The sequence below is a fragment of the Vulpes lagopus genome, chromosome 1 (assembly GCF_018345385.1).
Source record: "Vulpes lagopus strain Blue_001 chromosome 1, ASM1834538v1, whole genome shotgun sequence".
Lineage (NCBI taxonomy): Eukaryota > Metazoa > Chordata > Mammalia > Carnivora > Canidae > Vulpes > Vulpes lagopus.
This window is the reverse complement of record NC_054824.1, coordinates 15,491,833-15,513,719: the sequence shown is the minus strand read 5'-3', so window position 1 is coordinate 15,513,719 and position 21,887 is coordinate 15,491,833. Positions and strand designations below refer to the sequence as shown.

Genomic DNA, 21,887 nt, shown 5'->3' with positions numbered 1-21,887 from the left:
AAAGTCTGGTGAAAAGAAGGCATTCAACAGAGAAAACAGGAAAAAAAAAAAAAAAAAAAAACAACTATAGCCAGCCATTTGTTATCTATGTAAATAGAAAAGGAGGAAAAAAATGCCAATATTTTTTTTTATATACAACAGCATCATTCCTTCAGTGGTGGAATGACAGGTAAAACAAGGTGACAAAATCCATAGTTTGGTAGCTCTGGAGTTTGGTGTGTGGAGATGGGAAGGGCAGTGGTGGGAAATATGGCAAGTGAGGGAGGCGGGTTCAGGTCCCGGAAGGCCTCATGTGCCTGTACTTTATCCTGAAAGCTACAGAAACAACATGGACAGTTTTCCCTTTATGAGTCCCTTGGCAGTGCTCGCCTCGGCAACACATATACTAAAATTGGAACAACACAGAGAAGATTAGCATGGCCCCTGCGCAAGGATGACATGCAAATTCTTGAATAGCTTGGCAGCAAGGTGGAGGCTGGGTTTGAGGGAGGCGGACCAGAAGGAAGGAACCTAGACAGAAGGCAGCAGCCCCACAAGCTCAGGCTGAGCTGAGGAGATGAATTCCAAGGAATTCAGGAAGCAGAACCCCCAGGACTGGGTGACTCTGGGGTTCTTGCTGAGACACTAAGAGGCTCGGGAACCCTGACAAACAGCAGACGGAGGGAGGATGTGGATTAGCAGTGACATCTGGACGTGTGGAGACATCCACAGGCAGCATCCCACGGGCATATGGATATGTGGGTCTGGAGACGGGGAGCACGGTGTGGGGTTAGAGACGGAGAAGTGTGCAGCAACTGCTTACAGATGGTGGCCAGCAATGCATGTCATGAGCTCCTCCGGGCAGCAGGCAGTAGAAACCCGAAGAACCCTGCCACCTAGGGGGGTTGTCTCCTTCTTTTTCTGTTATTTCCCCAGGAATTCCCTCTCTAAGGAGGGTCAAGGTGAATGCCAGTGTGTGGGGCCAATGGCCATGACCACCAGAAGGGAAGCACATGAACCAGGGATAACCCACAACTCAGATTCCCCCCCCCACCCCCAGCACAGAACCAGCGTCTGTCTGAACATGGATCCAAGACCTGGTGACAGGCTTTGTGTGCATTCTGTAAGAAGACAAACCCCATGGCTGCCTGAGAATAACTCAGAAGTTAATTAAGTCAAGTCATTTCTGCTTCCACACAAGCACCCTCCGTCCTTACAGCCTTCTCCTCAAAAGGTTGTGTGGTCCAATGTCACAACCACTAGAATGGTGTAGGGCTAGCGGTGCACAAAATGGGGTCAAACCTAGGTCTTTAAACCCCATTGCTGGCCACCATCTGTAACCTCCTGTCCGGGCGGAGACCCGGGACAAGTCAGTTAGCCTCTCTTTACCTCAGTTTCCTCATCTGTGAACCAGACATGGTGATGATGGTGATGATGCCGAGGAAGGTGGTGGTGATGGTGGTGGTGGTGGTAGTGGTGGTGGTGGTGATGCTAATCATGGTGGTGGCAGTGGCACCAATGATAGTCCCTTTCTCGCCGGGCCTTTGTAAAGGTTAAATGAATTAAGGGGTGCGGGTTGCCAAGAACACAGGGCATGGCACAGACTAAGCGATACGTAAATGTTAGCTCTTAGTGGCTGATCTGGTCACGAAATTCCTCCTTCCAACATGATCAAAATCAAGAAAGCAGGAGGTGGAATCGGTGTTGATAGGAAAGTGGTATTCAACCATGGGGAAGGACGAAAGGAGGTTGAACTGGAAGGTACCTTGAAGATCAACCTGCAAGACCCCCTGTTTCGCATGTGAGGACACAGGTGACAGGGGCAGGGAGTTACTGAGACATTATCCTACCGGCAGGGCAACATTATACAAATGCAGGGAGCTAAAGATTTGGCTCAGGTCATGATCCCGGAGTCCTAGGATCGAGTCCCGCATCAGGCTCCTGGCAGAGAGCCTGTTTTTCCCTCTTCCTATGCTCTACCTCTCTCTGTAGGTCTCTCGTGAATAAATAAAATCTCTTAAAAAAATAAATAAATGCTAAGATGCTAACCTAGAGGGTTGTCTCCTTCTTTTTCTGTTATTTCCCCAGGAAATAACCTCCAGCCCATTTGCTTCCACAACCCCTTCCAGGGCTGCAGCTTCACTTTCCCCCCCTTCCCAAGCTCCAGTCCCACATCTCCTGCTGCTTGCTCATCTTTGGTGTGGCTAAACCCAACCACCACTTTCCCCCAGACCAGAGCTTCTTCACATCCCGTCTCCCAGCATTACCCCCACACCTTGGTCCTCTCCTTCCCCACACCCGGGAGTCAGCATTTCCTTGTGCATGTGCTCCGCGTTCCACGCCTGGCATCTCGCCCTTCCGGTTCCCACAGCACCCCTGCCCCACTTCTGGTCTCTAACTTCACTCGGGGGCCACCGAGATGCAGCCCAGCTGCTCTGTGGCCACCTCTCCTCGGACATCCAGGACCCACATCCAGGCTGTCATCACACAAGTCTTATATAAATACTCTTTCCTTGCATAAGTCCTCATTCCTGACCCTCAGAGGGATGACTTCCAAACAGACCGGCCTAGTCTCCTTCCCCTCTTACCCCCCTCTTACCAGGGAATCTGGACTCTGACATCCCGGAGCAGTCCTAAAATTTCCACTGCTAGCCCATGAATGCCCCAGCTGGCCGCAGGGAGGTCTGTGAGGGTGCAGAAGGAAGCAGCAGGGCCCAGGAAAGGGGTCTGGGGCTGCTCCCTGCCCCCTGTAGCCCTCCCCTCAACTCTCCTCCTCCCTTTCAAGGCTGCCTGTGGTGTTGTTTTCATCAGGGTTGACCTGATACATGTTGAGCACCTGTTACCCAATGTGCTCGCCCAGGCCAAACACACTTCCCCGAGTGGGTGAGCCTCCAACCTAACAGGCCCTCACCTGGAGATGACCCCCTCCGTCTTCACAATGGGCGCACCACCACGAAAATACACCAGGTAGCTCTTGGGCACACAGGGCACCAACACAGCCATTGCCATGAGGGAGGGAGCTGGTCCTCTTTCCTTTGTTTTCCAGTTTCCTCTCATCCACGGGATTAACTACTTTCACCTCAGTAGGCTTTAAAAGAAAAGTCTGGTGCTAATGGGAACCAGCCCAGCTGGGAAGTGTTTAATGGGTGCTGACAGTGGCATCATGTGCAAACAAAATAGGCCGCCCCTGGGAGAGCCAGGACACCACCTGCTCTGCCTCTTCTCTGAAAGGAAAGAAGGACAAAAATATGAAAAATCAAGTCGTGGAATATTCAGTACAACTGGCAGGAAGACATTCCTTCTGAGAGAGCACAGCACGTTGGAAAGGCGAACACCCCCCTTCCTTCTGATGCCTCGGAAAGCGAAGAGGGCAAGCTTCCCTAAGGGGACCAGGCTTGAACCCAGGACCTCCCCACAAGTTCTGGAAGGGTCCGGAGCTAACTTAAATGGAAGTAGATATAGCTTTGTCCCAAAGCACTTTCAATTATGGGCCTGTGTTAATAAGCAGGGTTGACTAGTTGGGATTTATAAGTCAGCAGAGGAAAGGGGGTCTAAAAACCAAATTATGATCTCTAGAATGTGGGATTACAGTATCCTCTCAATTCCTACTTAATAGATATTCCCATGGTTGGGGAAATTTAGGATTTTGAATGTTACCTTATTGCAATTTGCTGTAAATGCTAAGATGCTAGGGCCACCTGGGTGGCTCAGTAGTTGAGCGTCTGCCTTTGGCTCAGGTCACGATCCCGCAGTCCTAGGATTGAGTCCCACATCAGGCTCCTGGCAGAGAGCCTGTTTTTCCCTCTTCCTATGTTTCTACCTCTCTCTGTAGGTCTCTCATGAATAAATAAAATCTCTTTAAAAAAATAAATAAATGCTAAGATGCTAACGTATGAATAATAATTGGTCAAATTTCCAGATTTAGGATTTCAAACATCCTATATGTCTCTATGGGTCTTGACATGCCCTTAGGCCCCGCTGTCTTTTGCCATTCATTGCCAGGCGTGTCTGGGTAGAACACTTAGTGACAGGATTTGTATTTCTAAAGCCCTCACTGCAAATCTATGACTTGAGCACATCTTAGCCACTTTAATCTACCTTCCCAAGGCTCCTTCCTCATCTACAAAATGGGAGTCATACTTCATTGAAGAGGTACAAAAACTAATTTAGACACTATCAGTAGAAAAGGAAATTGCTCTGTCATCAGGCCTAGTACCCACCGTGAAGGTCTTAACATGTGTCCCGCTTCCACCCTCTCCTTTTCTTCTCTCTACTAGTGGGTATCACTCCCCAAAAGCTCTGAGGGGCACACTGGGCAAGAACTAAGGGCAGGAGGGGCACCTGGGTTGCTCAGTCGGTTAAGTGTCTGCCTTCAACTTGGGGTCATGATCCCAGGATACTGGGATCGAGCCCCTCACCAGGTTCCCTATTCAGCCAGGGGTCTGCTTCTCCCTCTCCTCTCAGTCACTCTCTCTGTCTCTTTCTCTCAGATAAGTAAATAAAATCTTAAAAAGGAACTAAAGGCAGGAGAGGGGAGGATAACATATTCAAAGACCTGTTTTTCTACTTAAAAAACATTCGTTTGAAATTCTTCTCCAAAAGTTATATGGCTAAAAAATTCATTACCTATGTTTTAATTATACAAGAGCCTTACAAGGAAAAGATCTTCCCAAGCATCTAAGAGACCACCACTTAACAGTATGTTAGATGCAAAAATTTCAGATTTTCCTCCTGAGGGTAACGTTTAAAACATTCAAATTTGCAAAAAGAGAAGCAAATGGGAATAAAGACATTCACAGCAAAGCTATTTCATAACCACTAGTTATCATTTACACATCAAATACATACAGCATTGAGACCAAATGTACAGAATTTCCACATTTATATACAGTAATCAACATAGTGCACAATTCAAATCTATCTTACAATCAAGTGTACAAGTTTAAATATGGCTTTATAAACTACTAACAATAACTGTGCTAAAGTAACTCATAGGTCCAGAAATAAACACTGGAATGCCACCTCCACACGGAGGCCCTTTGTTCAGCAAGACGCTATTCCTTGTGTTTGCAAAACAGATGGTTCAGGTAAATGCTTCCAGGCCGGCCGTGTCCACCCATCAGCCCCCAAGCAGTTGAAATGTGGGTTCAAGTTATACCAACATCAGTCCTTCCTATCTCAGACATCTGAAAATAAATCTGTGCATCTTCCACACATTTGCAGACATGGGGTTACAAACGAACAGAAGAAAGATATATAATCAGTGAGATGATGGTTACCAGGAATTAGCAAAACATGCTTTTCAGATTGGTACTGGAATTCTCAAGTAATACATCCCATATTTGCATTGTTTTTTTTCCCCTCCTTTCTTATTTTGCTTAAATCCATGGACTGTGAAATCTTTCAGAAATTTCCGAAACATTCCAGATCAAGTGGTCCCAAAAAACAGGATCAAAAATAGCTCTTGTAAAGGGATATCTATGTATTCACTATTCTCTTCCCCAACTAAAAATGTCCATTTTAAGTAAAAATAAATACACGCAGGCATACATTCCTTGACCTACGATCATGCGCCCATGCCTATTTTACATATCACTTTGCTGCAAATGTTACATACACATTCTTTAATCAATTGCAGCCTTCTAGGTGCTACCCCTAAATACACCTTGCCCCATTCCCTAAACTCTTATTGAGTGCAGGAGAATATGAAAATTTCTATGTTTGCCATGGTTTTTCATGTACGTATCAGTACAGCAGTGTGAGCAGTGTGTGTGTTTATAAATAAATATGCTAACGAGCATGCTCAGAAAGTTTTACTGTGGAGTGAATGAGCACAAAGGTTTGGAGACCCCTGCCTAAATACCGATGATTTGGGCTGTCTCCATTTAAAGGACATCAACGAAACAAATATACATTACTGTGTACATTTTATACTTATAAAATGGAAACCATATGCCACAAACCCTTTTGAGAAACTAGAAGGAAGTTCCAGAATCAAAGGAACTGGGTGGGGTCCAACACTCTGCTCTTACCTGCTCCCCTACTTCCTTGGCTTTAGGTGGGACAACCCTGGAGCTCAAGCATATAAATTAAGACAAAGATCAATGTTCCTCCAATGCTTCCTTCACTGGTCTTCTGTATATCCACAAACAACCCTTCCCTACAAACTGCATTTGTTTTTGATGTATAAACCTGGATTTTGTATTGTGTTACTAACACCACCACTGAGACAACTTTTGACATGCCGGACACATCTCTAACACGGCCATACCATGTGGCTGCCTGAAGCCACCACATCCATTGCCCTTTTCTCCTCTCCTCCCACTCCATGAAATCCTCATACCATTAACTGAAGGATTCAGACCCTCATCTTCCCAACCATCACCACCGTCTGAGCTGTCAGACACTCTGCAGGATGCACATCTCTGGGGAAAACACATGTTTACAATAAGCATGATCCCATGAGACTGATTACTTGAGGTAATCATTTTGACAGGAGTAACACAAACATGTCACCCCTACTGAAGCAGAGATTCCTCAAAAATTTGAGCACTGTGTTTAATCTTATTGCTGCAAAAGAATTCAGATTCAATTTGTTTAAAGTAAAAATACAATCATTTGGACATGGTTTGTGTTTGAATAAGCCAAATGTGATCTCTTACTGGAGAGAAGAAAATATGACACAACACTTCTAATTCTGAACAACTGTTTAAAAAAGTCCACAGATCTGTTTCGTTTTGTGACTTTTAAGAGGAGGGAGGTGGCAAATATCCAAAGCATTGCATTTCTCTTTCCTAGCCCTCCACTTAATTGTATTCCTTCTGCTTTTTAGCCACAGCTAATTAACATGACAATTTAGGAGCTGAATCCTATTATTTTTAAAGACATAAGTAACTTTTAAAAATATTAAAGAAAGGAAAAGTTTTAAATATTATTGATAAATGAGTTGCTCTATTCCAAAGCCACAAAGTAAAAAAAAAAGAAAAGAAAAAGATGTTTGCTGTGGTGGGGGCAGGGTGTAAATTATTCATATTTAATAAAATTAGCCATTATCATAAATACATATTGCTCTACAATTAGTGGATTGCTTCAAAATATTTAAAGCTACTAATAGGGACAACAATTTTCAAAAATCCAAGAAGGCCATCAAGTTCATTGCTGATGTTATTTAATTGTGTACAGAACACTAAAGTCTCTACCAATCTTTTATTCTAGGTAACTTGTTTCTCCTACTAAAATGATCATGAGTGTTGGTGCTGGATAGACCACATTCATAAGTTAGTTTATTATTGCAATGGGCCCCTTTATTTATCTAAAGGTTTTACAACTTGGAGCAATAATCTTGAATTTCGAGCATCCCACTTTGTCATAATCTAGCCAGCAATAAGTTTCAGAGGGCCTTGTTCTGGGGACAAGTCCCCTGCCTTGGCAAGAGCCAGAATGCCAGAGGGGGTCACACTGTCAGCCCCAAGAGAGCTGAGTCACTTTCCTTTAAGCTATTTTTCAGTTTCCTCTGTAACCATCTCTAAAGACCAGGTCAATATGTTACTCATCCCAGTTATCTTATCGTAAAGGTTAAGGAATCTTAAATAATATCTTCCGGATATTCTTTAAAGTCAGGGACTAAAAACTCAAGTGTCTGGTAAGCAATTCAAATGACGAAAACATTCATGATGTGTTTGCATTTACTCCGAGCACTAGCAAGAGTACTCCAGGAAAGAGGGACCTCCTGCCCCACCCACTAAGGGGAACCTTTCAAACTTCACCTAGTTTCATCCAGACCACCGGAAGCAAGTGAAAGAAGGTCAAACACTCCACAATCATACATAATTGATGGCAGGATCTATTAAAGATGGGTTGCCAGAGTTCAGCATTCAGACTTGGAAGTATTTGTGATCGAATGTACCTTCATCGGTTCTTGTTCAACTTAAACAGCACTGCACATAACGGAAAGCAAAGGATCTTGGATCATAGTCAGGAGCAATAAAAATAACTTCACCCTGTAAAAAAAAAAAAAAAAAAGACGACGACAAAGACGACGACAATAAAGAAAAACCTGAGTAGTTACCTATCAACAAAGGCACCATCCTTTTATTGAAAATACACTCAACAATTATCCTATGAATGAATTCATGAATAAATGGATGGATGAGTACAGGAAAATGTGACTGTGCAGACCTTTTTCCTATAAGGAAAAATCCAGCCTCTTCTCTCCTACCTGAAGCCCCCAGCCAGTCACCCTACCCATGCAGAAGTGGTGGATTCCAGGGCTGAAGTGAAGCTCATCTGGCCCTGAATTGATTTTGATAAACTAACTTTTTGGATAGTTTAAAGACAACCGACGATGACAACAATAAAATCTTGTCAGTTTCGAAAGGTCGAATCTGTCAAGACAAAGACACTTTATCAATTAATGTTAGACTGCTCTTCTTCCTTCCTTCCCTGTCACTCAACACACACTCGACATGGACAATAAGAGATTGCTTTTGCACGCACATCCCAGACCAATTTTTCTCCTCTCTGAATACATCAAAGGCAAGAAAGAATGAACACTAACAACAGTAACTTTTAAAGACTTTCTAGTAGGCTTATTTGGCTAGGGTCTGTGAGACCCCTAAGGAATCCATGGATGATTTCAGGCCTCTAAAACTGAACTTATATGTAAAATTTTGCATATTTGCATATATGTATTTTTCTGGTAATAAGGTACAGGACTTTCATTAGATTGTCAGTGACAGCCCCAACACAAAAAATTCAAAACCACTACTTTTTAATGTATGGCCTGCTTTCTGGGCATACCTTTCCCATGTAGCCATCATGGAAGGAAATGATGAGTGCTGTGTTTCTAGAGAAAGGAGAGATTATAATGGGCTGGGAAGTCTTGCAGAATGGATGAAGTTGGGCCTCAAGAGCTGGGCATGAGTTGGACCAGCAGACAGGAAGGGCAGGCATTTCAGAAGAGAGGCTAGCATAAGCAGAGACAGAAGAGAGGCTAACATAGGCAGAGGCATAAGCAAAGGCAGAGAGACACGAGGCCTATTTAGGCAGTGGCAAAGAGACCAACCCAGATGCACTGGATGGCTCACAATGGTGGAGCCCTAGGAGACACAACAGGAAATGAGATGAGAGAAGAGGTGAGAATACCATGTCCCAGGGAGTGGCCCTCATCCTGAGGCAATATGGCAGCCCCTCAGGGCCAAGGCTTTTTTAAAAAATTAATGGTGGTGGGTGGAATGGATCAGGGAAGCAACCAAGCATTTAAAAGAAGCTTTCAGAGAAGTCTGGGCAAAAAAGGATGCCCTAAAACAAGGATGTCATGTCTGTTCTGTTCACCTCTTTATCCAGCATGGGTCCTAGGGCCAGGCAGAGGGTAGGTAGATGTTCAGTAAATACATAATAAGTGAACATACAGGTATGGATTCTTTAAAGATAAATAACAAAGGATAAGGAGTCTTGGTGACTTGATGTCTTTCATAGAGTCTAGCAGTGTCTTGCACAGAGTAAATCCTAATGAAAGATCTCTTGAATTGGTCTGGATTGACCTGAATAGACATGGAGAACAAGAGTGGAAGACTCCAAGCACTCTTTAAGAGAGGCTGGGATGTTCTGGTTCCACAGGCATGGAGTGATTTCTCAGGGGACATGAGTTTTAAAAGGAAACCAAGTCAAAGTGGTATAATTGGCAAGAACCATCTAAAGCAAGGTCAAAGACTTCAGTTCAGGTCCTGCCCTCCAAATGAATGTGCATGTGACATAGAGCCAATAACCTCAGAGGCTCTCCTGTAAGGGGATTTCTACAACTAATCCATGGCCCCGCTATACATTGCTATGATTCTATACTTCCTCTCAAATAATCTAGGCAACACCCATGAAGCTAAAATCCCTAGCTCTTCCTTTCCTTGAACTCTTAACTATTTTAGGAAAAGATATCCTAATTTCTAACACCACAGTACACACAGGCAAGGTTCATTGGAGGGCCAGACTGCAATTGTGATTCAAGTCCAAGTTGTTCTAAGTCTATGATCAGTCACCTGGATGGCCTCCGTAGCATCACTGTTCACAATTCATTGTAACAACAAAATGGTAAACTCTGACAATATACTTTACCTCTGCATAAATTTATATTGCCCTTATATCTACTCTGCCATATGTAGATTAAAACACATTGTTGCTGCTCTTCGATCCTGATGAGTGGGGATAAGGGACAATGGGAGAGGGATGGAAGAGCAGAATTTATTTTTACAATGACAGGTAAAAAAGAAACAAACAAAAACAGGTGGCTAGTGGGTCTTCCGATCAACCAAAAAACATCTGTTAACATTAAAGATCACACTTCCTTAAGTTACTTTCCAATAAAAAAAGAAACACAAGTTGAACAAGTAAGCCAGATAACCAAAATATCCCCTAATTTCTTGTTATTTTTTCTTATAAGTAGCACCTGTTCACCATATCGGAGAACATTTCAAATCTGGGGAGCTTAAGAATGAAAGATAAAAATTAAAAAAATAAAAATAAAGCCATCCCATAAAGACTACCCAGGTCATCCACACCACAGCGATTCTCTCTTGGTCCTTTTGTTTCCATAACACACATGGAAGGTAAAACCTGGGTATATTCCAGGGTTCCAAATCAGGTTACACCTACAAAATGTTCTATAGTCAGTCATGAGCCATCAGGCTGGTACCCAAGACTCCAAGTGGTAATGTCCATTCAAGCCCCTGTGAGAGGTATCTAGACAGAATGACTTATTTTACAACTTCACAAAAAAACATTGGCTCTCCATGTACTTGCCCTCCAAGCTATGCACAATAAAAAAATATGTGACTCTACACAGGCATAACTTAATCATTCTTGAAGTGAAGATATAACACACCTGGTGCTATATAGTAAGAATAAATTGTTGGCAAAATTTCAAACACAACTCTTTCCAGCTAAGAGTGGGAGCAGGGCAACTCGGTCTTTTTGCGGACAGGTCTATAGTCCATCTGTTTATTTCATTCACATTTTCAAGCCCAAAATTTCCCTAGTCAAAGTATCCCTAGTCACTCAGAACTACCACCAGCTGACCTTGGAACACATGTTAGAGACAGAGATGACCAATCCTCGCACACGACGCTGGAGATAAAACACGCTCATCCATTCGTATCTTCTCCACCACATTTTCATCAGGCACAAACAGTCTCCTCTGGAAGATGAATGGTTTTAATAAGATACTACCAATTGGGTTTCCTGTGCAACAAGAATTTCTAACTCAGGGCATCTCCACATTTCTTCCCAGTTACATATATCCCACACAGTTGCTTCAATGGTAAGCGGCCTCAGCAACTCTCCCCCTTTACCTCTTTGTGAATCCACCGCATTTTAGGGTTGTTTTTGCAAAAGCCATATTCAAAGAGAGTCTTTTTCAACCAAAGTATGTGAACTTCTCAGCACAAGTTGCTGTCTTTTAAGCAGTGCGTCTTTGGCCCTACAATGAATAACCATTACCCAGTGAGTCCATTGTGATCGGAAGCAAAGCAGTTCTGTTTGCAGTAGTAAATCTTAACACCGACCCTCCTAGCCCAAATCCACGGCCATCACCCCAGCATCTTCACCCCATATTTCACTGGAAAATGTTTTAAGTCAACAAAAATAATGTCTTCAGAGATGCCTTGGTAAATAGAGTAACCCCAAGGATCCATGTGCTCTATGGGGAAGGAGAGGGAGCACAGGGAGACTATGGGAAATCCTTAAGAAATATTAAGATTTGTCCTCAGCATTGCCTTCCTCTCATGGGGCAATGGCTGAGAACACCAGAAAGGTTGCATTAGTAAAACTGCATAGAGTCTATACTGCACAAAGTGCTTTGATATCAGTAACAGGATCCTCTTCATACTTCATCTTTTCAATACTTCTTGCAAGGTTTGTTTTCAAAAAGACATTACATGTTGGTAAGCGACTGCTTAGAAAAATCAGTCAAATACCTTCCCCTTCACCTCTAAGAAACCTATCATATTCCTGAGCTTTATTCCCTTCAAATAAACCAAACACAGGCAACTTAACACTCGGGAGTCAACAAAGGACGACATTCCAGTGTGCGTTCAGGCAACAAAAGAAAGACTTCTGCAGGTCCACAGAATTGAAGACTGTGTGTAGCTGTTGATGATCTGTAAAAATATTTTTCAAGGCTCTTTCAACAAAAGATTTCGATTCAAGCAAGATCACAGGGAAGAACGATGACAGAGTCCTAGCTGTGCCTTTGCATGTTTCGTCTGCTCGGCTTTTGCGAGTTGACTGTGGCTGCTGTTGGCTGGATATGGAATTCCTCTGCCCTCGAATCTTCATACGTCGGAAGCACAATCAAGAATAAAATGTTGCGTTTATGTCACACCCCTTCCAAGAGGTTTAAAGCGCCGAATGTTACCACGTGAATCCTCACAACACCCCTGTGAGGTAGGTAGGTGGAGAGTATTGGTATCCCCACCTTACAGGTGGGGGAAATGAGGCACACAAGAATTAAGGGACTTGCCCGAAATCACACAGCTAGTCACTGGCAGGACAAAGAAAACTTATACTGGTTAGCACCTAACACAGTGCTTTGCACGTAGTAGGTGTTCACTGAATATCTATGGATTTTATTTGAATTATCTCAACATACAATATACACAAATAAAATACAAGCAGCCACCATAGAACATCTGTCTCCTACATTTCTCCTGGCGACTTGTCTCATGACTCTGAACCCAGGTGGATGCAGGATGTTCAAGACTCCATCTCACAGCTAAGCCCTCGGGTTGAAGAGGATCTACGTAAACACGATCCATAGACAACCTGCTCTGGCACCTGCTCTACCACAAAATGTTAGTTTTCTGATGAAAACAAAAATGGATTTCAGGAACCATGCTGACTTTTTTTTTTTTTTTTTTTTTGCCTGTTTGTTTTAAATGGAGCCATCTGAATGGTTCTGTGTTTTTGTTTTGTACAAAAAGAAATAAGGCTGCTATAGTCCAGTTAGCTTGTGAGAAGTGTGCCGAGCACGAAGATCTCCTCCCAGCTGAGATGGATTTCTACCCAGGATGTCGGGCCAACCCCAGGGAGTGGCAGCTCTAGCAGAAGAGGGTCAGCGAGGCTGAACATCACTTGCACTGTTCATGGTCTGTGTAGTCATCCATGTCCACGTCAGAATCAAAGAGCGAGTGTCCAGTGAAATCCGTATCTGGGGTTCTGGAAAAACTGTTCTCTGCTCCCTCATCTTCAAAGGTCTCTGTCCTTGAGTAAAAGCTGAAATCCAGGAGGGGTGTGTGGGTTTTGCTGCCCTCGCTGCTCTCCTCAGACTCATAGATGGTGTTGTCATCATCGTGGTGCCACTCGGGCCAGAATTTCCTCCTTATCCTCTCACAGTACATGGCAAGGTTGATCAGCTCACCTGCAGGGGAGAGGGGGGTGGCAGTAAGGAAAGCCAGGGTTAATTCTCAAAGGCAGCAGCTTAGCTTTATGGGGGAATTGGGAAGAATGTGGTGGGGGAGACATTAACAATGTTTTTCTCCACGGGGACTATCAAAGATTTAGATGTTCATGCACATAAGAAGAAAGGTGAGTGAGAAAAGTTAAATTCGTAAATGGGCTGAGTGAGATATAGGAGAGAGTCTTATGGTGATGATGGGGGGTGGGGGTAGAGTATCCACAATGGTAGCTAAACTACCATCATTTGGCTTTGTAAAGCATTTTATTAGTTCATGTTTGCTTATCAAGAGAACTGGTGCTTTGACTGGTTCATATTTAAATTAATTTATAGCTCATGAAAATACACCAACTGTTAGTTGGGGTAAGTCAGCCAGAAGTAATCATTCATTCTACAAATATTTGCAGTGTAATTAAGGTCTGGGTACTAAGCCAAGTAGTTGAAAAAAGTTATGTTAAGATGTTAGTTTTGCCCTAAATAATCCTAAATAAAATGGATAACTCAGAATTGTCTATGGATGAGTGTGCCCACAGGCACTTTTAAGTAAAACAGGTATTTTGTTAAAATTTTTTAAATTAAATTGAAACGCTACACCCATAATTAGGTTCCTACCCAGTCACTGGGCTACTTTTCACGTGAATCAAAGGAACACTTTGGTTAAGTCACTAAACTTGTCCAGGTATTGGTCTGAAACATGACACAGAATTTGACATGCATTTCCTAACTCCCAGTGAAAAATGAAGAGGGTGAGTTTTTGCCTTTGATCCACCAGATGGCAACATTGCTTACAAATACATAATTTGTCACTATTCCTTACAGGATCTCATTGCCCTAAGAGTATTCTACGGATGTTTGTTTTTTAAAAGCTCTATAAACATCTACTTGTTATATAGGTAATCCATGTTTTATTGTAGAAAATTAGAAAATGTGGATACGCAAAAAATAAAAGTTACAAATAATCGCATCCACTGTAATAACATTTTTGTTTATGTTCATCCAGAAATGTATATACTTCTATATACATTTATATATATTTACATTTGCTATTTAGCATCTATTATATATTATTCCTATGCTACTTTTTCCCACTTAACAGCCTATAATGAGAAAATTTCAATTTCACACTATCATCTTGACAACTGCACAGCAGTTCATTATTCAGATGTACCATAGTTCCATTTTGTTTTTTACCAGGCCCCCTTTGTGGCCCTTTAGGTTGTTTCTATATTAATGAGTCTCTTGATTATAGCCTTTAACTACACTATTTTATTTTCTATCAAAGATAATATACTCTCATTCCGGAAAATTAGAAGTCTGTATATAGAAATGGTATAAATAGATAAGGAAGAAAACAAAAGGCACCTACGCTCTCATCAATCCAAGGTCATCACAATTAACATTTTGGTGCAATTTATTTCTGCATATCTTCTATTTAATTATTGTCATTATTACCACTTCCTGTTACTTTGCATAACATCATTATATGCATTTTCCATGAAAACTTTTCAAAACTTGATTGCTGCTCTGCTTCAATAAGCACATTCCTACAAAACATAATAAAGTTTTGTCCTACTCCATGGAGTTAGTCCTACTCCATGGACTAGTATTGGTTCCAGGTCACCATTTTCAGTTGTCTCAGATCATAACACTTCACTCATATTACAGAAGAGTCCATCCTGATTCCCTACTCAAGGATTTTACATACATGCCCAGGAGCCAGAAGCCAAGGAGCCAACATCAGTGCTCCTTGAAAAGATGCAGGCAAAACCTTCCCTTAGACTCTTCCCCAGGGAACCAGTCATGAAACACCTCACCAGGTATTGCTGCCCTTCACAAGTAACCAAGACTTGGACAAAGCTGTGGAGGCAGCACCAAGGTTTGGAGAGTGGGGGCGGAATCAAAGATCATGGTCACTTCACAGTAGGGTCTGGGGACAGCTGTGTTTGCCTCAATCAACACCATTCCCTATGAACAGGTTAGTGAGCATCTAGAAAGGCAGAATCTAGCCACAGAATCTACACCATATATGGTTCTATCTGCCTCTTGTGTGGCTGTTTCTCTACTCTCGGTTTCTTTGCTTTTCTTCTAGGAGAGCTGCCCTGCCTTCATAGTGTGTGACATTAATACCATTTCAGTGTGCAATAATAAAAATTAATAACAGTAGCAAACATGCATATAGTCCTTACTGCGTACCAGGCACTGTTTGAAGTGCTTTATTCATGTGTTGAATTAGCCCTTGCAATAATCCTATGAGGCAGGAATTTTTATTATCCCCATCTGTCATGGGAACACTGAAGCAACAGAGAGGTTAATTAACTCACCTAAGGTCACATAGCTTGAAAGTGGCAGAGCCAGGATTCAAACACCAGCAGTCTCCAGACACCATGCACTTCGCCACGAATCTGTTCTCTCCCTCTCTACTGATGAGCTGACAACCTGGCTTAGGAATTAATAGCTGCACACTCTCTGTCACAGAATTTTTTCCTGTAATTCTTTCTGGGGTCTCAAGAATTATGAGGGGACAGGTGCCGCCCCTCAAAGATAAAGAGCTGTCAAGAAAAAGTGATGATTCCATCATGCAGTCCAGAAAGGGACTGCTTTTGATACACGAAAACTAGGAGCCCACATATCCATCCTCATATCCTGCCACCAATAAAAAGAATGGACAGAAGAATGAAATTTTATGGTTGAGTTCTATCCTTGTCTGGCTTGGCCAGTCCCTTCTGTGCCTAGATTTTCCATCAGCTAACCCACTCAACATGCCACCAGCCAAAAGAATAGAAAAAAGTTGGCAATAGAAATAGGTTCTGTGTATACGTGTGTGTGTGTGTCTGAGATATGACTGTGTTAACATAAAAGCCTATGTTGAAGGTGTAAACTTTGTAAAATTATAGGAAAACTGCCATTTTTTTCAAATAGTACTTAATAATCAGATAACGATTTCGTACATCAAACCAGTAAAAATTAAAGTCTGATAATATCCAATGTGGAGGGTCAGGCATAGTAACTACATGTCTCATGGAATTATAAATTGCTATACACTTTTTTGGAAAATAATCCAAAATCTCTTGTTGAAATATTAAATGTATATATCTGTTGGCCCAGAACTCCACTTTTATTTCTCCAGTCTACTAAAATAAAAGCACCAGTATATAAAGATATATATGGTATGGATAGCAACAGTATTGTGTCAGTAAAAAAGAAAGGTGAAAACAGCCTGAATGTCATCAATAGGGATTGACTGAATGAATTATACTGTATCAATTTTATATATTCTGTAGCTGTTAAAAAGACATAATATTCTATTAAGTGGAAAAAGCAAGTTATAATGTGTATAATACAGTTCTATTGCTTAGCTTAAAAATAGTAAAAACAAACCAAAACTACTATATACACATATGTAAATTTGCACATGAAAAAGAAAGGCACAGAAAGATTCATCCCAAATTCTTAATATTGGTTATTCTATGGGAGTGATATTGGACATGGATGAGGGGGAGAACATAAATCTTTTAAAATATTCAGGGCTAAAAAGAAAAAATCAGGGCTGCTTAGGTGGCTTAGTCGGTTATGCATCTGCCTTGAGCTCAATTCATGATCCCAGGATTCTGGAATAGAGCCCTGCATGGGGCTCCCCACTGCTCCCCCTCTTTCCTTCTCACACTCTCTGTTGCTGTCTCTATGTTTCTCTCAAATAAATAAAATCTTTTTAAAAATTGTTTTAAATAAATGTTTTAAAATTTTCCTATATAATTGAACTTATTATGACAATCACGTATTTTTAAATTTAAATTTCCAATAAAAGGGGCACCTGGGTGGCTCAGTGGTTGAGCATCTGTCTTTGGCTCAAGTCGTGATTTTTTTTTTTAAATAAGAATATACATAACTTCAGTCTTTCTAACAAGCAATTTAGCCATGTAGACTAAGAGCTTAAACCTTTTAAGGTAGAAATTCCCCAACCAGAAATTTAGCTTAAGGAAATAACCAGAAAAAAGCAAGAATATGTATTTATACAATATTCACTATAGAATACTGGTGAAAAAAAATGTGAAATAACCCACAAGTCCAGAAAAAGAAGATTAATCACATCAATTACAATGTAGCCATGGGATAGAATATTATGTTGTTTTAAGGCATATTTAATGACAAGGGAAATGGTCATAATACATAGTTAATTAAAACTATAGGTTTATAACTGTATCAGCATCAGGATCCTAATTTTTAAAAATATATACATACATGTACTTCTTGAAAGATGAGGACACATGCTACAATATTAACAGTAGTTCTCTGTGTGTGACAGGGGGCACAAGTTATTTTTTTTTAACTTTTCTACTTTTCGAAATTTTCTCCAGCAAGAAAATAATATTTCATATATCTACATCTATATATATATATATATATGCAAATACACACTTATGTATATTTTAAGAATTGCTGAATATTCAAAGTCCCTCAACTTACCTAAATCAAGGCAAATTTCTCACTATTTTAGATGGCTCCAGTACACTGTGTGGCTAGATACTGTAACTAATATCTAGGACCAAAAGCTAATATTTACACATATGCACTCACACACTCACACATGCAGTGAGGCCAACAGTGCCCTGGCAGCTCCAAAGTTAAGGCAGAAAATTGCTTCACCCAACCAAGCATTCACACTCCTGGTTTTGAGCCAGTTCTAAATCACACAGGTTCTTAGTTGTTTCTGCTTCTCCTTCCTCTTGTTACTTCTTAGGAAAGTCTCCACCACAGGAAGAGCAAAGACGGAGAAAGAAGTAGAGACGAAAGTAGTAGTTTGCCTTCCTATTAGCAGCTCCAGTCAGAAGGTTTAGAAGAGCATGGAACCAATGACCAAAATGTGATTTGGAGACTCTCTAGGGACTTTAATGATTCATGCAACACCATTCCCCAGGGAGAGCTGGAAGCTGCTAACTTGTTTAAGAATCAAGTACATGCAACCATGTGCCAAAGTCCCTCACAGATGATGGTGTCAGATTCCCTCAAATGTGTGGGCCTTGAGTGGGACTCAAAATCAATCCTCCAAAAAGGCTGACCCATTTCTTTAAAAAGAACAATAAGTGTCTCGAGTCCTTCCAGGAAGTGAAAGAGAGAAGGGCCAAGTCATAAATAATTTAATAAAAAGATGCTTCATCCCTGCACGAAGGGATTCCATAGAATTTGATAGTTCTACTTATAATGGATACCTAAATGTTTCTGAGCAATAACAGATGATGTCAGTTGTGTGTGCACGTGCACGCACACGCATGAGCAAGCACTTGGGTACAAATATAAGTCTATGTGTACAAGTGAGCGTGTATGGAGTATGTACATATAGAAGTATGTGAGTATAATACCCAGTGCTCATTACAAGTGCCCTCCCTAATGTCCATCACCCAGCTACTCTGTCCCTCCACCCTCTGCCCTTCCAGCGACCTTCAGTTTGTTTCCTATAAGACTGATGAATCACTGACCTCTACCTCTGAAACCAATAATATATTATATGTTAATAATTGAACTTAAATTAAAAAATTTTTAATCAGGGGATCCCTGAGTGGCTCAGTGGTTTAGCGCCTGCCTTTGGCCCAGGGCGTGATCCTGGAGTCCCGGGATCGAGTTCCGCATCGGGCTCCTGGCATGGAGCCTGCTTCTCCCTCCTCCTATGTCTCTGCCTCTCTCTCTCTCTCTCTCTTTCTATGTCTATCATGAATGAATGAATGAATGAATGAATGAATGAATGAATAAATAAATCTTTAAAATACTTTTTTAATCAAAAATTTAAAAAATAAAGAATTATGGGGACAGATGTAACAGTCTGTGTACTCACCAGTGTGTAAAAGTGGTGTGCTGGAGAAATGGAGGGAGGGAGTAGGAAGTAACAGGAACAGAGTGTACATATAAAACACACCTCTAAATGAACTAAAGGGAACCAATATATTTTTAGATAATTAAAATGAAGAGAAACTATGTTAAATGCTACAAATGTCACCATTAGGATAACATTCAATTTAGGTAAGTTTTAACATATTGTAAGATAAAGAACATCTCTATGATGATTATTTAGGAAATTAAGTATCAGTGCATACTATCCCAGGCCTCACTCAGCTGAAGTTCTGGAAGACCTTCAGTCAATGCCTGACCCATTCCAACCAAGTCTGGTAATGTAGCTGAAGCCCCAACCCCTCCAATAGGAGGATCTGGAGAATGACTTCTGTCCTTAGCCTGGTTTGAGCTTCTGGGCATGCACATGAATACACACACACACACACACACACACACACACACACACACACACACACACCAGAGTGCCATAGCCTTCACCAACCTTCCTATCCACCCACCTGAAACTACCACACATGAATATTCACCTGCCTCATGTTTCTTGTATCATTTTGCCTTGATTGGTTCCCAACCATCATCCATCCAACATTAAAAGCATTCTATATGCTATTCACTGGTAACCTCATCCACACTCCCAGCCTGCTCAGTCAGGGCATAAATACCTTGATCAACTCTGTCACTCCCCTTCTCAAACCCAAATATTGGACTTTGAACCCTCTATCCCCGGCCCCCAGGCACTTGCTTAGGTACTTCTTCAAATTGGAGAGGACTCCAAACAGTTCCCACCCACCAACACAGGGGAAGCCTCTCCCAGGGGCCCAGCTTCCCTGTACATCTCACCCCTTCAGTCTGTGCCCTTCAACATACACACACGCCAAGTTCTGGTCCTTGACATCAACTCACATTGATCTGACTTTCCCTGCCCCCTTGCTAACAGGAATTTTACTCTTGGCTTACCACCCCTACCTCCACCCCCACCCCCACACATATATTCATTCCTCCTCTAGGTCTGGTTCTATTCACCCCTACTTCTACCCCTCCAGTCCATAATGAAACTCTGGCAGGCCTTACAGCCAAGCTCATACTACAAAAATACAAGATTGTGTTTCTTAGGCAACATACACAACTACTACAAGTAATAATATCTTACATTGTATCTGACTTACGAAGCATTTGTTGACACTTGCCCCACTTTTCACAATCTTGAACTTTCTAGCTCTACTACTCTCAATATATGACCTGTAGATACCCACTGGAATAGGAGAAAAGAATATTTTGAACTCCAATGATGTAGAAACATATGTACTTATACCTACATGTGAAATACATAAACCAGCTCAGACTCAAAAACAGCATGGAGATGGGCAGTGAGTCCATCAGCCCCAGCCTACCATGTTTGCAGCAGCATTAGATAAATCAGAAAGTGGTGAGCCACCTGTGTCCCAAGGAAATTAAGAAAGCCAACAAAACCAAAGCACTAAGTGGAATTCAAGCTCTGTATCAACAAGTACGAAGTCCACTACACAGAGAGTTGAAAGAAAAGCCCTGGTGTGATACACAGTACAATTTGTGTCAACTTTGTGGAGAACATAGTCTAGGCAAGATTGCAGCCTGGTCTCTCCTCAACCCCTAAATATCCTGAGCACAGTAAACTGACTGCGGCCCTAGACACCACAGCCTGGTGTCACCATAAAACTTAGTCAAGTTCACAGGCATTGGCCTAGAATACTTCATTGTGTTACCCCTACACACCCCTTCATCCCACAGCAACTCCCAAAACCCGAAGAGGTTTGTAGGACTTGCCTTTGATCAGCCGCTCAGGTCTTGTCCCAGGTAAGGTCCACATTGCCTGTGCCAAGTGTCCGAAGACAGTGGCATCGAGAGTAGAAAGCTTGGGCCCCATGATGTACTTCTTATCACCTGCAGCAGACAGAGCAGAGAGGTTATTGGGCTGGCCTGCACTGCCCCACATGGCCACCATCACATACAGCACAAATTACAGGTCCATTTAACTGTGTGTCAAAAGCTTTGCAGTCAAAATGCATGCACCCTCTTTTTCTTAAAAAAAAAAAAAAAAAAAATATATATATATATATATATATATATATATATATATATATATTTGAAACAAAAGTAAAACAGACAATTCTGTGGTGTATCAGCCCATACAGCAGCAAAACAGAGAAGTAACTGGGAATATATCAAGAAAAGCAGGTGAGGGGGAAGGTTCATGGGGTGAAGGGAGATGTGATCACCCACAGACCTCTGGAGGCACCTCCTCATCTCAAACTCTGGTAACTAAAACTTGAGATGCTTAAGAACACCTGAAAATTTGCTTAAACCATCTCAAAGGTACCCCACACCAAGCACACCAGCCTCAGGCACCTACTTTATTAAATTAATACATTTCCTTGGAAAAATTCAAGAAGCCTAAGCTAGGTGGCAAGGTTTTCCATGCTGTGCCATGGTCTTGGCAATGGTCTCACCACTGAGCACCAGCTTCTGAAGGAAGCGCTACACAGAAACTATGAAATTACCAGGCCTAGGGATTGGGCTCGCATACAACGATGTGTTGCACTTCTGCTCCTATCTCTCCTCTTCCATCACTACAGAACTACTGGACATC

At 41.9% G+C, this 21,887-nt stretch overlaps 1 protein-coding gene and 1 non-coding gene across 6 annotated transcripts in view; one reads left to right on the top strand and one right to left on the bottom strand.

Annotated features, from left to right (window-relative positions):
- The first annotated feature begins 361 nt into the window (after window positions 1-361).
- On the top strand, window positions 362-468 carry LOC121474845. Its single transcript, XR_005983554.1, has one exon. It is a non-coding gene; the product is annotated as a U6 spliceosomal RNA (small nuclear RNA).
- A 4,318-nt stretch (window positions 469-4,786) lies between these two features.
- Window positions 4,787-21,887, bottom strand: part of FAXC (failed axon connections homolog, metaxin like GST domain containing) — a 92,424-nt gene continuing 75,323 nt past the window's right edge. For 4 of the 5 annotated variants that reach the window (XM_041773717.1, XM_041773710.1, XM_041773725.1 and 1 more), the window contains 2 exons: window positions 21,065-21,181; window positions 4,787-13,384 (listed from right to left, as the gene is read on the bottom strand). In XM_041773717.1, coding sequence (XP_041629651.1) covers window positions 13,095-13,384; window positions 21,065-21,181 — 407 coding nt within the window. In that variant the 3' untranslated portion in view covers window positions 4,787-13,094. The remainder of the gene's footprint in view (window positions 13,385-21,064; window positions 21,182-21,887) is intronic. The other variant, XR_005990636.1, reaches the window with a different exon arrangement.